General features: G+C 56.4%; 2 protein-coding genes across 3 annotated transcripts in view; one reads left to right on the top strand and one right to left on the bottom strand.

Moving 5' to 3' along the window:
* Positions 1–217, bottom strand: part of LOC123775180 (NAD-dependent protein deacylase sirtuin-5, mitochondrial) — a 19,928-nt gene extending 19,711 nt beyond the window's left edge. The window contains exon 1 of one of the 2 annotated variants that reach the window (XM_045770133.2): positions 1–217. This exon is cut by the window's left edge and continues 80 nt beyond it. In XM_045770133.2, coding sequence (XP_045626089.1) covers positions 1–98 — 98 coding nt within the window. In that variant the 5' untranslated portion in view covers positions 99–217. The other variant, XM_045770132.2, reaches the window with a different exon arrangement.
* A 10,436-nt stretch (positions 218–10,653) lies between these two features.
* LOC123775178 (ankyrin repeat domain-containing protein 50) overlaps positions 10,654–15,000 on the top strand; it is a 217,066-nt gene continuing 212,719 nt past the window's right edge. The window contains exon 1 of the mRNA XM_045770131.2: positions 10,654–10,995. The gene's annotated coding sequence lies outside the window, so the exon portion shown is untranslated. The remainder of the gene's footprint in view (positions 10,996–15,000) is intronic.

Below are 15,000 nucleotides of genomic sequence, written 5' to 3'. Positions count from 1 at the left end.
ATTGTGAACCCACACCGTGACCCAAGGAAGGTCCTCCCCAGGCGCCCCACGGTGCCCATGACGCCTCCCACGGTGCCCACCATTACTATAAATGTCATGACAATATTCTCAAGTACAACTACTTCATTATATAGCCACACTTCCAAGTTAATGTTTGGCAGCGTTCTGCCCCGTACCAACCCCCACCTGGCTCCCGGCCCAGTCCCTGGGGACCGGCCCCAACCCCAGCCCCCGGGGACCTGCTCCAACCCCAGCCCCGGGGACCTGCTCCAACCCCAGCCCCCGGGGACCTGCTCCAACCCCAGCCCCTTCCCCAGCCCCCGGGGACCTGCCCCAACCCCAGCCCCCGGGGACCAGCCCCAGCCCCCGGGGACTTGCTCCAACCCCAGCCCCCGGGGACCAGCTCCAACCCCAGCCCCCGGGGACCTGCTCCATCCCCAGCCCCAGCCCCTTCCCCAGCCCCCGGGGACCTGCCCCAACCCCAGCCCCCGGGGACCTGCTCCAACCCCTGCCCCCGGGGACCAGCTCCAACCCCAGCCCCCGGGGACCTGCTCCAACCCCAGCCCCCGGGGACCTGTTCCAACCCCAGCCCCCGGGGACCTGCTCCAACACCAGCCCCTTCCCCAGCCCCCGGGGACCTGCCCCAACCCCAGCCCCCGGGGACCAGCCCCAGCCCCCGGGGACCTGCTCCAACCCCAGCCCCCGGGGACCAGCCCCATCCCCAGCCCCCGGGGACCTGCCCCAACCCCAGCCCCCGGGGACCAGCTCCAACCCCAGCCCCCGGGGACCTGCTCCAACCCCAGCCCCCGGGGACCTGCTCCAACCCCAGCCCCAACCCCAGCCCCCGGGGACCAGCCCCAGCCCCCGGGGATCTGCTCCAACCCCAGTCCCCGGGGACCAGCCCCATCCCCAGCCCCCGGGGACCTGCCCCAACCCCAGCCCCCGGGGACCAGCTCCAACCCCAGCCCCCGGGGACCTGCTCCAACCCCAGCCCCCGGGGACCTGCTCCAACCCCAGCCCCAACCCCAGCCCCCGGGGACCAGCCCCAGCCCCCGGGGATCTGCTCCAACCCCAGTCCCCGGGGACCAGCCCCATCCCCAGCCCCCGGGGACCTGCCCCAACCCCAGCCCCCGGGGACCAGCTCCAACCCCAGCCCCCGGGGACCTGCTCCAACCCCAGCCCCCGGGGACCAGCTCCAACCCCAGCCCCCGGGGACCAGCCCCAACCCCAGCCCCCGGGGACCTGCTCCAACTCCAGCCCCGGGGACCTGCTCCAACCCCAGCCCCCGGGGACCAGCTCCAACCCCAGCCCCCGGGGACCAGCTCCAACCCCAGCCCCCGGGGACCAGCTCCAACCCCAGCCCCCGGGGACCTGCTCCAACCCTAGCCCCCGGGGACCTGCTCCAACCCCAGCCCCCGGGGACCTGCTCCAACCCCAGCCCCCGGGGACCAGCCCCCGGGGACCTGCTCCAACCCCAGCCCCGGGGACCTGCTCCAACCCCAGCCCCCGGGGACCTGCTCCAACCCCAGCCCCCGTGGACCTGCTCCAACCCCAGCCCCCGGGGACCTGCTCCAACCCCAGCCCCCGGGGACCAGCTCCAACCCCAGCCCCCGGGGACCTGCTCCAACCCCAGCCCCCGGGGACCTGCTCCAACCCCAGCCCCCGGGGACCTGCTCCAACCCCAGCCCCCGGGGACCAGCTCCAACCCCAGCCCCGGGGACCAGCTCCAACCCCAGCCCCCGGGGACCTGCTCCAACCCCAGCCCCCGGGGACCTGCTCCAACCCCAGCCCCCGGGGACCAGCTCCAACCCCAGCCCCCGGGGACCTGCTCCAACCCCAGCCCCCGGGGACCTGCTCCAACCCCAGCCCCCGGGGACCTGCTCCAACCCCAGCCCCCGGGGACCTGCTCCAACCCCAGCCCCCGGGGACCAGCTCCAACCCCAGCCCCCGGGGAACTGCTCCAACCCCAGCCCCCGGGGACCTGCTCCAACCCCAGCCCCCGGGACCAGCCCCCGGGGACCAGCTCCAACCCCAGCCCCCGGGGACCTGCTCCAACCCCAGCCCCCGGGGACCAGCTCCAACCCCAGCCCCCGGGGACCTGCTCCAACCCCAGCCCCCGGGGACCTGCTCCAACTCCAGCCCCCGGGGACCTGCTCCAACCCCAGCCCCCGGGGACCTGCTCCAACCCCAGCCCCCGGGGACCTGCTCTAACCCCAGCCCCCGGGGACCTGCTCCAACCCCAGCCCCCGGGGACCAGCTCCAACCCCAGCCCCCGGGGACCAGCTCCAACCCCAGCCCCCGGGGAACTGCTCCAACCCCAGCCCCCGCGGACCAGCTCCAACTCCAGCCCCCGGGGACCAGCTCCAACCCCAGTCCCCGGGGACCTGCTCCAACCCCAGCCCCCGGGGACCAGCTCCAACCCCAGCCCCCGGGGACCTGCTCCAACCCCAGCCCCCGGGGACCTGCTCCAACCCCAGCCCCCGGGGACCAGCTCCAACCCCAGCCCCGGGGACCTGCTCCAACCCCAGCCCCCGGGGACCTGCTCCAACCCCAGCCCCCGGGGACCTGCTCCAACCCCAGCCCCCGGGGACCAGCTCCAACCCCAGCCCCCGGGGACCTGCTCCAACCCCAGCCCCCGGGGACCTGCTCCAACCCCAGCCCCCGGGGACCTGCTCCAACCCCAGCCCCCGGGGACCTGCTCCAACCCCAGCCCCCGGGGACCAGCTCCAACCCCAGCCCCCGGGGAACTGCTCCAACCCCAGCCCCCGGGGACCTGCTCCAACCCCAGCCCCCGGGACCAGCCCCCGGGGACCAGCTCCAACCCCAGCCCCCGGGGACCTGCTCCAACCCCAGCCCCCGGGGACCAGCTCCAACCCCAGCCCCCGGGGACCTGCTCCAACCCCAGCCCCCGGGGAACTGCTCCAACCCCAGCCCCCGGGGACCTGCTCCAACCCCAGCCCCCGGGGACCTGCTCCAACCCCAGCCCCCGGGGACCTGCTCTAACCCCAGCCCCCGGGGACCTGCTCCAACCCCAGCCCCCGGGGACCAGCTCCAACCCCAGCCCCCGGGGACCAGCTCCAACCCCAGCCCCCGGGGAACTGTTCCAACCCCAGCCCCCGGGGAACTGCTCCAACTCCAGCCCCCGGGGACCAGCTCCAACCCCAGCCCCCGGGGACCTGCTCCAACCCCAGCCCCCGGGGACCAGCTCCAACCCCAGCCCCCGGGGACCTGCTCCAACCCCAGCCCCCGGGGACCTGCTCCAACCCCAGCCCCCGGGGACCTGCTCCAACCCCAGCCCCCGGGGACCTGCTCCAACCCCAGCCCCCGGGACCAGCCCCCAGGGACCAGCTCCAACCCCAGCCCCCTGGGACCTGCTCCAACCCCAGCCCCCGGGGACCTGCTCCAACCCCAGCCCCCGGGGAACTGCTCCAACCCCAGCCCCCGGGGAACTGCTCCAACCCCAGCCCCCGGGGACTTGCTCCATCCCCAGCCCCCGGGACCAGCCCCCGGGGACCAGCTCCAACCCCAGCCCCCGGGGACCTGCTCCAACCCCAGCCCCCGGGGACCTGCTCCAACCCCAGCCCCCGGGGACCTGCTCCAACCCCAGCCCCCGGGGACCTGCTCCAACCCCAGCCCCCGGGGAACTGCTCCAAGGGGTCTCGTAGCCTGGTGGATAGTGCGCAGGACTCGTAATTCTGTGGCGCGGGTTCGATTCCCGCACGAGGCAGAAACAAATGGGCAAAGTTTCTTTCACCCTGAATGCCCCTGTTACCTAGCAGTAAATAGGTACCTGGGTGTTAGTCAGCTGTCACGGGCTGCTTCCTGGGGGTGGAGGCCTGGTCGAGGACCGGGCCGCGGGGACACTAAAGCCCCGAAATTATCTCAAGATAACCTCAAGATAACCCCAGCCCCCGGGACCAGCCCCCGGGGACCAGCTCCAACCAGCACATCTGGACCAACATAACCTCTCTGCTTATTTATTTATTTATTTATTTATATACAAGAAGGTACATTGGGTTTGTGAGAATACATAGCATAGTACAGTAATTGCACTCTTGTAATGCCACTAGTTCGCGCAGCGTTTCGGGCAGGTCCTTAATCTAACAGATAATTTTAAATAGGTAAATTCTATCAGAATTAATAAAATGATAACAAATACATTGCAAGAAAAAAATGAGATGAGAGAGATTAGTAAGTATATTAAAGCACATTAGTATATCAAAGCTCTGATTGATTACATTGACAGCTTGATTGGTAATTTAAACAAGATTAATAGGCACCATACAGCAGATTGATAGCACATATAAGAAGACAGCAATGATCACAATGGTAAAGATGTTCGGATTGGGTACATAAAGATTGGTAGATTGGGTACATAAAGATTGGTAGATTGGGTAGCAATAGATACAGTGCAATTTTAAAGCAAAAGGTAAAAAACTATGAAGATGAAATTAGGTACTTTTTAGTATTGTTTTTGAATGACGCAAAAGTTGGACAGCTTTTCAATTCAATAGGGAGTGAGTTCCATAGACTGGGTCCCTTTATTTGCATAGAGTGTTTACACAGATTAAGTTTGACTCTGGGGATATCAAAGAGATATTTATTTCTGGTGTGGTGATAATGGGTCCTATTACATCTGTCCAGGGAGAGTTTCAGAGCAGGATTTGCATGTAAGAACAGGGTTTTGTAAATGTAGTTGACACAAGAGAATTTGTGGAGTGAGATTATGTTTAGCATGTTTAGGGAGTTAAACAAGGGGGCTGTGTGTTGTCTAAAAGCAGAATTTGTTATTATTCTGATATCGGATTTTTGCTGGGTGATGATGGACTTGAGGTGGTTTGGAGTTGCGTGGTGACCACCGGCCGGGTCGGACGCTCCTGAGGTCTCTCCGCACTGGCTAGTGTTTACGTTGGGTGACTGCTGGTTTGCCCTGCTGGTGGTGGTTTGCCACTGACAGGGTGACGTTTGCCTTAGCCTTGGGGTCGTCTCGCCTTCCAGTGCAGAGGACATTGTCGGCTGGTCTGGCATTTACGGTGCCGGTGGCCCATCCATTGGTTGGTGTCGCCCTGGTGGACGTGCTTCATGTGCAGCTGTCGGACCTGGTGGGCATCCAGCTGCTTCAGGGCCACCGTGCTGTGGTCAAGTTCCGCCTCCAGGCTGCCTTTCAAGCGTTTCTCGAGCGTTGTGAGGGGCGTGTTTACCCTCTCCCTGATTCAGCTGGCTCAGTTAAGGTGGTGAATCTTAGTGTCACCTTGACGTCTGTGGCGGTGCATGGTGCCCCCTTCGAATTTCAGGACGACTTTTTAACCTCCTGTTTTGAGCGATTTGGGACAGTGTTAAGTGTTCGTTGGAACAAGGTCGTTGCCGGGCACTGTGTTGGTATGCTTGACGGCTCTCGCACCCTGACAATGTCGCTGAAGTGTAGTGTACCGTCGTCGATGTCCGTGTTGGGATACACGCTCCGCTGCCAGTATCGGGGTCAACCGCGCACCTGTTATCGGTGTGGTCACGAGGGTCATCTGGCTGCGGCGTGCGACGTGGGAGCAACTGGTCGGGTGCATGTTTTTCGTGCGGAGGATTTCCCGCCCTTGTTACGTTCGGACGGTTCTGAGGACGGAGTAGGTGCTGTGCCTGAGGCGCCTGATTGCCTGTCTGCTGCTCCGCCTGTTGAGGCGAATTCTACGGCCTGTGCGACACGTCTGATGACTGCTGTGGCCACTGGGGTTGTTGAGCCGGTGTGTGTGGGTGTCGGGCCGTCGCCTGAGCTGCGAGTAGTGCAGGATGTCCCGGTGGAGGTCCATGTCCCGCCCCCGCCTGTGGATGTGATACCGGCTCCCGGGAACGCGGGTTCTGCTGTTTTAGAGGGGGTGCTTCGGCAGGGGGAGGTGCCTGCCGTGCCTGTGTGTGTTGGTGACTGTAGTTCTGCTCTTTCCATCCCTTTGCAGAAGCGCGCGCGTCGGTGTTCTGAGGCTGTTTCCCTGGATGATGTGGACAGTGTGGGTGATGTGGCCTCTGTGGACTCTTCGGACGGTGCGGGTGTGGCCTGTGTGGATGTGAAGATGGTGGCCGTGCCTGCGGCGGGGCCTGCTGGGCGTGGTGTGGTGCGGCCTGTCTCGAAGCGTTCACGGCGGGCTCGGAGTGTCTCTCCCCTTCGTGGTGTGCCTTGGGTGATGGTTGGGGAGTATGGTGATCTGGCGCCTCCCGCCGAGGATGATGGTGCTGTGAGGGGCTCCGAAGTTGCTACCTGTGCCTCACCTCCTGCGTCTCCTGCTGTTGGATCTCCGCAGTGGGGGGTTGTGCCTGATGATCGTGACCTTGTCGTGCTGTTGCGGAAAGATGTGCGCCAGGGGGCCTCGGCTCCTGTGCCCGGTGGTGGGGTCGGTGCCGCGCCTGCCTCCCCTGCTGTATCCCCTCCTTCCTTGCTCCGGTCTGGGGATTGCCTAGTCCCGTCTGCTGGGGTCGTGCCCTGTGAGGGTCCGGAGTTGGGCCCTTATCGAGATGCCCGGGTGCTTCCGATCCCGTGGTGCTCGTCCACTGTCTGGGTGTCGCGGGTGATGGAGTTTGTGTATAGGGTGCCAGATAGGATGTCTCAGCCGAGGGCGCCGCCTGGTGGCCGGCTGCCTGCTGACCTGCGGGTGATTTGGGAAGCGTACTGCTCGCGCTTTCCGATACACAAGTTTCCGGAGAAGTATTAGTTCCCGTCTTGCGCACACTGCTAAGCCGTGCGTGGGTCAGCTGCCTCCGTGACCACGACGCCCCGCCCCCCGGTGCGGGGTGTCTCCCTCTAACGTTCGCCTCTGTTTTCGTCGCCTCTCCTCTCTCTACGGCCCATCACATCTACCGCTTTTGACTTTCTTCTCCTCCTAACCGTCAACGCGTCTCCTTACGTCTGTCCTGGTGCAGTCATCGGGAGGGTTAACCCTTCATGCAAACTGCACCTATTCTCAAGAAGAAGAAGAGGTGGTTTGCAGTGGTTGAACCCCATGCGTACTGAAGTTGAGTCTCTTGTCTAGGAATAGGAGAAGAAACTTTCCATCATTTTTATACTAATGTTTACATTGTCTATCTGAAGCTGAATTGCATTGGTAGATTTGCTTTCAAATAAGATGTAGTAGGTCTTTTCTATGTCAAGTGTTAGTTTGCTAGTTGACATCCATAAGTGGATTTTTTTTAGTTCATTATTAACAACATTATTTAGTGTATGTGGGTTGGGGTTAGAGTAGATGAGGGTAGTATCAGCAGCAAACTATATAGGTTTCAGAATGTTAGAGACATTAGGCAGATCATTGATGTATATAAGAAATAGGAAAGGTCCCAAGATGCTGCCCTGTGGCACTCCAACGGTTATTGGTAGGGTGGGAGAGGTTATATTATTGATGGTTACACATTGGTGTCTATCACTAAGATAGGATTGGATAGGTCCAGTGCATGGCCTCGGATTCCATAATGATGGAGTTTACGTAAATGGTAATTGTGATTATCAGTATCAAAGGCATTTCTCAGGTCAATGAAGAGTCCAATCGGAAACTCATTTTTGTCAAGGGCTGAGTAAATTATATCAAGAAGACTAATAATTGCATCGTTGGTACTCTTTTGGGAGCGGAAGCCAAACTGACAGGGGCTAAGAATGTCGAATTTTACGAGATAAGAGTAGAGCTGTTTGTAGATAATTTTTTCAAATATTTTTAATAGTATGGGTAGGTTCGATATTATTCTGTAATTGTTTATGTCTGCCGGATTGAATCCTTTATGAACTGGCGTTACTCTTGCTTTTTTAAGGATATCAGGGAAGGGATGACATTCTAAGGATTTGTTGAACAGCAGAGCTATAGGTGGCGCAAGGGCATGGGAGGCGCTCTTGTATACAATGGATGGGATTTCACTGATGTTCCCAGCCTTGGTTTTTAGTGAGTGTATGATGGACACAACATCTGCCGGGCTGACTGGTGAGAGGAGAAGAGAGTTTGGATAGCTGCTTGAGAGATATGTGTCTGAGTCTGTGGGATTTTACTGGCAAAGTTAGCACCAACCGATGAAAAGAAGCTATTAAATTCATTTGCCATTTCTAAGTCAGTTGACGGTGTAAGGCCATCCTTAGAGTGTTATCTGGTTGTGGGAATGTTGTTTAGTTCCTAGGATATTAGAGATGGTATTCCATGTGCTTTTCATGTTACCTTTTGCTTCTTTGTGATCAACAATATATTATCTTCAGCTAATAACGCTATATTAGTTGATCACTGGTAAATATAGTATCGGCTAATAATTCATAGGTAAGAATGCTGACATGAAGGGAGAATTTAACATAAGTCTCAGATATGTAGACGTAATCTTTTCCGCCTATCAGTCTGGCTGACGTAACCTCGCCATGAAAATAAGAAAGATTTGGCTCCGTTATTACGCAGTAGGAAATAAATTGAAATTATTACTCTACTGATTAGTAGTATTAGTAAAATATAATAGTACAAGGATTATTTGTCGAAGTAATAAAAATGAGAAATAAGTGTTGGATATTTCCAACAATATCCACCCTGTCCCCCCCCCTCACCCCATACCCTCCCTGTCCCCCTCACCCCATACCCTCCCTGTCCCCCCCTCACACCATACCCTCCCTGTCCCCCTCACCCCATACCCTCCCTGTCCCCCCCTCACCCCATACCCTCCCTGTCCCCCCCTCACACCATACCCTCCCTGTCCCTCTCTCACCCCATACCCTCCCTGTCCCCCCTCACCCCATACCCTCCCTGTCCCCCTCACCCCATACCCTCCCTGTCCCCCCCTCACCCCATACCCTCCCTGTCCCCCCTCACCCCATACCCTCCCTGTCCCCCCCTCACACCATACCCTCCCTGTCCCCCTCACCCCATACCCTCCCTGTCCCCCCCTCACCCCATACCCTCCCTGTCCCCCCCTCACCCCATACTGCACAATTGGTCTTACATATGTAGTATACAAGGTTCTGAATGATTCCTTCACAGGATCCTGAAGGCAGTTCTGATGTTAGCCAGCCTCGCATATGCCGCAGACGTTATTCTCTTTATGTGGGCTTCAGGAGGCAGGTTTGGTGTGATATCAACTCCTAGATCTTTCTCACTATCCGTTTGATGAAGTACTTCATCTCCCATTCTGTATCCTGTGCCTGGCCTCCTGTTTCCACCGCCTAGTTTCATTACCTTACATTTACACAGGTTAAACTTTAGTAGCCATTTGTTGGTCATTCATTCAGTCTGTCTAGGGTATCTTGGAGCCTCATACTATCTATCATCCTCTGTTTTAATCTTCCTCAAAATTTTTGCATCATCAGCGAACAATGAGAGGAACGATTCTATACCCTCTGGTAGATCATTTAAAAATTCAAAAAATTTAAATGTTTATTTAGGTAAAGTATACATACAAGGGGTGATACAAATATTGATGGATTTATAGATAGAGCTAGTACATACAATGCCTAAAGCCACTATTACGCAAAGCGTTTCGGGCAGGAAAAACACTAAAGACTAAAACTTAATACTAATTGAGATTAAAGTATAAAATGTGTTGAGACAATATAAAAATAAAAAAGGGGGAACATGGCAGGAAAACAGCAAAAACATAATTTGGTCGACAAACAGCATTGTTTAAAATAGCAGACATGGGTTGACAATAGGGGCTAAGGTAGGTTACAGGTAGTACTTAGTTTTTATCTTAAACTGGTTGAGAGAGGTACAGTCTTTAACATGATTGGGAAGGTCATTCCACATTATGGGTCCCTTGATTTGTAGAGCATTTCTAGTTTGATTAAGTCGTACTCTTGAAATATCAAAAAGGTATTTGTTTCTGGTGTGGTGCTCATGGGTTCTGCTCCAACCTTCTAGGAAGCTTTTAAGGTCAGGATTGGCTTTACAGTTCAGCGTTTTATATGTATATAATACACATGAGTACAGTGTACTGTACACTAATGACAAGTGTACACTGACTGGTACAACTGTCAAGTGTAGAGTACAGTGTACTGTGTACTAATGACAAGTGTACACTGACTGGTACAACTGGCAAGTGTAGAGTACAGTGTACTGTACACTAATGACAAGTGTACACTGACTGGTACAACTGGCAAGTGTAGAGTACAGTGTACTGTACACTAATGACAAGTGTACACTGACTGGTACAACTGTCAAGTGTAGAGTACAGTGTACTGTACACTAATGACAAGTGTACACTGGTACAACTCTCGCCCACTGATGTGTGGTTCTTCATACCTTTGTGCATATTACCAGTACTTACTGTTGTCATATAAAGCTTAAGACATATATTATATAAATATTTAGCGATGTACTTAGTTGTACAGATAACAGCTGTTGGGATCAAAATAAATAACAATGCAGAATAAAGATTTGTCATTGGTAACTTTAATGGAGTAACAGAAAACGGACTCGGACGCTGCGTACAACAACAGCGAATGGAGTTCTGTCTGCAATATTTAGTAATGTCTAGCTATAATTTCAGTAAATTAAGGTTTTATTTTCAATGTTATACCTTATGGTATAACATAGTTAATAGGTGATGACATGGGAATACATATTATTACGTGTAACGTCCATGAAAAGAATGACCTTTTGGATCATTTTTGTTGGTTTTGTACGTAGCTACCAACACACGCAGCCATCTTGAATTTTGTTCAGTTGTCTCTGGGCTGTATGAGGGGGAGGGTGTGCTCGTGTTCGTGCTCCGTCTGTGTAAATAAACCATAGAATTATCGAAACGTTTAATTTGCACTTATTTGAAAAGTAATTCTAATAAGGTTCAGATAGTTCTTTATATCCCAGTACAAGAAAAGTGGAGAATGAATAGTGAGGAGTGTTAAGTGAACCAGTTTGGTGGAAGGAGGAAGCGAGGATAGGGAGGTGTTCCTGGAGGCTCCTGCAGACTCCTGGAGGCTCCTGGAGGCTCCTGCAGGCTCCTGCAGGCGGGGAAGCTGTCTTGACAGCACCTCGGCACAGTCTGGGCGTCTTGTACACACAAGTGAGTACCCCTTTGGCCTCCTGTCTTCTCCCACTCTTCCTTCCCAGAGGCGGGGTAACCTGTGTGGTGGTGTGGCTGTGGAGGTGGTGTGGCGGTGGTGGTGGTGGTGTGGCTGTGGAGGTGGTGTGGCTGTGGAGGTGGTGGTGGTGGTGGTGTGGTGGTGGTGTGGCTGTGGTGGTGGTGTGGCTGTGGTGGTGGTGTGGCTGTGGTAGTGGTGGTGGTGTGGCTGTGGTGGTGTTGGTGTGGTGGTGTGGCTGTGGTGGTGTGGCTGTGGTGGTGGTGTGGTGGTGGTGTGGCTGTGGTGGTGGTGTGGGTGTGGTGGTGGTGTGGCTGTGGTGGTGTTGGTGTGGTGTGGGTGTGGTGGTGGTGTGGCTGTGGTGGTGGTGTTGGTGTGGTGGTGGTGGTGTGGTGGTGGTGTGGTGGTGGTGGTGGTGTGGCTGTGGTGGTGGTGTTGGTGTGGTGGTGGTGGTGTGGTGGTGGTGTGGCTGTGGTGGTGGTGTGGCTGTGGTGGTGGTGTTGGTGTGGTGGTGGTGTAGCTGTGGTGGTGGTGGTGGTGTGGCTGTGGTGGTTGTGGTGGTGTGGCTGTGGTGGTGTGGCTGTGGTGGTGGTGTGGTGATGGTGTGGTGATGGTGTGGTGGTGGTGTAGCTGTGGTGGTGGTGTGGTGGTGGTATGGCTGTGGTGGTGGTGTTGGTGTGGTGGTGGTGTGGCTGTGGTGGTGGTATGGCTGTGGTGGTGGTGTGGCTGTGTGGTGTGGTGGTGGTGTGGTGGTGGTGTAGCTGTGGTGGTGGTGTAGCTGTGGTGGTGGTGGTGGTGGTGGTATGGCTGTGGTGGTGGTGTGGCTGTGGTGGTGGTGGTGGTGTAGCTGTGGTGGTGTGGCTGTGGTGGTGTGGCTGTGGTGGGGTGGTGGTGGTGTGGCTGTGGTGTGTGGTGTGGGGGTGTGGTGGTGGTGGTGTGGTGGTGGTGTGGCTGTGGTGGTGGTGTGGCTGTGGTGGTGGTGTGGCTGTGGTGTGGGGGTGTGGTGTGGTGTAGCTGTGGTGGTGGTGTGGCTGTGGTGGTGTGGTGTGACTGTGGTGGTGTGGTGTGACTGTGGTGGTGTGGCTATTGTGGTGGAAAATACTGGAAGGTCAGGTCCCAAATCTACACAGTATAATAACAACATTGGTTTCTGCCCGAAACGCTGCGCGTACTAGTGGCTTTACAAGAGTGTAAATACTGTACTATGCTATGTATTCTCACAAACCCAATGTACCTTCTTGTATTTAAATAAATAAATAAATAAACAAACATACTGGAGGGAACGATATGGAAGAATATGCAGAATAGAACGTGGGTATGTGGGCCTGCGGGCCGCTCCAAGCAACAGCCTGATGGACCAAACACTCACAAGTCAAGCCTGGCCTCGGGCCGGGCTTGGGGAGTAGAAGAACTCCCAGAACCCCATCAACCAGGTATCCCTGTGTGGGAGTGGGGACACCCTCACCATTCCTGATCAACACGGCTATTGGCCGCCAATGTTCGCAGTATGACGTATGAATAACAGCTGGTATCGAGTTCCATAATAAGTCAGGCTGGACTTGTGAGAGCGTGGTCCACCAGGTTGTTCCTTCCCGGGCCCGCAGGCCCACATATCCCATGCAACACGGTTGAAGTAGGTCTTGTAGCATTAATTTCCGTGTTCAGATTTGGTACCACATTTGAAATAATTTTTGGTACATTAATTTACTTGAGTGACAGCGACAAATGGCAGCGGAGGATAGTGGCACTCGCCTATGGCAACGTCAACCCTGGCCAATGAATTTTAAGTGAAAAAATGGTATGGATACGGTGTGAGTCACCTTTGGTATCTGGCAGTTGAGGTGTGGAGTGGAGCTGGAGTAGTGGGCTGTGGCTGGAGGCCTTGTGTGCCTCTCTCCTCTCTCGCCTGCACCTCCACACATTGAACACACTATCTTCCACTTATGGACTCTCTTTATTTCTCTCTCACTCTCTCTTCACCCAGAGTTTGTTGTTGGTGATGTGGACCACCATGGTGGTGTTGGTGATGTGGACCACCATGGTGGTGTTGGTGATGTGGACCACCATGGTGGTGGTGTTGGTGATGTGGACCACCATGGTGGTGTTGGTGATGTGGACCACCATGATGGTGTTGGTGGTGTGGACCACCATGGTGGTGTTGGTGATGTGGACCACCATGGTGGTGGTGTTGGTGATGTGGACCACCATGGTGGTGTTGGTGGTGTGGACCACCATGATGGTGTTGGTGGTGTGGACCACCATGGTGGTGTTGGTGATGTGGACCACCATGGTGGTGTTGGTGATGTGGACCACCATGGTGGTGTTGGTGATGTGGACCACCATGGTGGTGGTGTTGGTGATGTGGACCACCATGGTGGTGTTGGTGGTGTGGACCATCATGGTGGCGTTGGTGGTGTGGACCACCATGGTGGTGTTGGTGATGTGGACCACCATGGTGGTGGTGTTGGTGATGTGGACCACCATGGTGGTGTTGGTGATGTGGACCACCTTGGTGGTGTTGGTGATGTGGACCACCATGGTGGTGTTGGTGATGTGGACCACCATGGTGGTGTTGGTGATGTGGACCACCATGGTGGTGTTGGTGGTGTTGGTGATGTGGACCACCATGGTGGTGTTGGTGATGTGGACCACCATGGTGGTGTTGGTGATGTGGACCACCTTGGTGGTGTTGGTGGTGTGGACCACCATGGTGGTGGTGTTGGTGGTGTGGACCACCATGGTGGTGTTGGTGATGTGGACCACCATGGTGGTGTTGGTGGTGTGGACCACCATGGTGGTGGTGTTGGTGGTGTGGACCACCATGGTGGTGGTGTTGGTGATGTGGACCACCATGGTGGTGTTGGTGATGTGGACCACCATGGTGGTGGTGTTGGTGGTGTGGACCACCATGGTGGTGGTGTTGGTGATGTGGACCACCATGGTGGTGTTGGTGGTGTGGACCACCATGGTGGTGGTGTTGGTGATGTGGACCACCATGGTGGTGGTGTTGGTGATGTGGACCACCATGGTGGTGGTGTTGGTGGTGTGGACCACCATGGTGGTGGTGTTGGTGATGTGGACCACCATGGTGGTGGTGTCGGTGATGTGGACCACCATGGTGGTGGTGTTGGTGGTGTGGACCACCATGGTGGTGGTGTTGGTGGTGTGGACCACCATGGTGGTGGTGTGGACCACCATGGTGGTGTTGGTGATGTGGACCACCATGGTGGTGGTGTTGGTGGTGTGAACCACCATGGTGGTGGTGTGGACCACCATGGTGGTGGTGTGGACCACCATGGTGGTGGTGTTGGTGATGTGGACCACCATGGTGGTGGTGTCGGTGATGTGGACCACCATGGTGGTGGTGTCGGTGATGTGGACCACCATGGTGGTGGTGTTGGTGATGTGGACCACCATGGTGGTGTTGGTGTGGACCACCATGGTGGTGTTGGTGATGTGGACCACCATGGTGGTGTTGGTGATGTGGACCACCATGGTGGTGTTGGTGATGTGGACCACCATGGTGGTGGTGTCGGTGATGTGGACCACCATGGTGGTGGTGTTGGTGATGTGGACCACCATGGTGGTGGTGTCGGTGATGTGGACCACCATGGTGGTGGTGTTGGTGATGTGGACCACCATGGTGGTGTTGGTGGTGTGGACCACCATGGTGGTGGTGTTGGTGATGTGGACCACCATGGTGGTGGTGTTGGTGATGTGGACCACCATGGTGGTGGTGTTGGTGGTGTGGACCACCATGGTGGTGGTGTTGGTGGTGTGGACCACCATGGTGGTGTTGGTGGTGTGGACCACCATGGTGGTGTTGGTGATGTGGACCACCATGGTGGTGGTGTTGGTGGTGTGGACCACCATGGTGGTGGTATTGGTGGTGTGGACCACCATGGTGGTGGTATTGGTGGTGTGGACCACCATGGTGGTGTTGGTGATGTGGACCACCATGGTGGTGGTGTTGGTGATGTGGACCACCA

Source organism: Procambarus clarkii, chromosome 92 (genome assembly GCF_040958095.1).
Source record: "Procambarus clarkii isolate CNS0578487 chromosome 92, FALCON_Pclarkii_2.0, whole genome shotgun sequence".
Classification (NCBI taxonomy): Eukaryota; Metazoa; Arthropoda; class Malacostraca; order Decapoda; family Cambaridae; genus Procambarus; species Procambarus clarkii.
The sequence above is the reverse complement of the archived record's forward strand: the minus strand, read 5'-3'. Positions and strand labels throughout refer to the sequence as shown.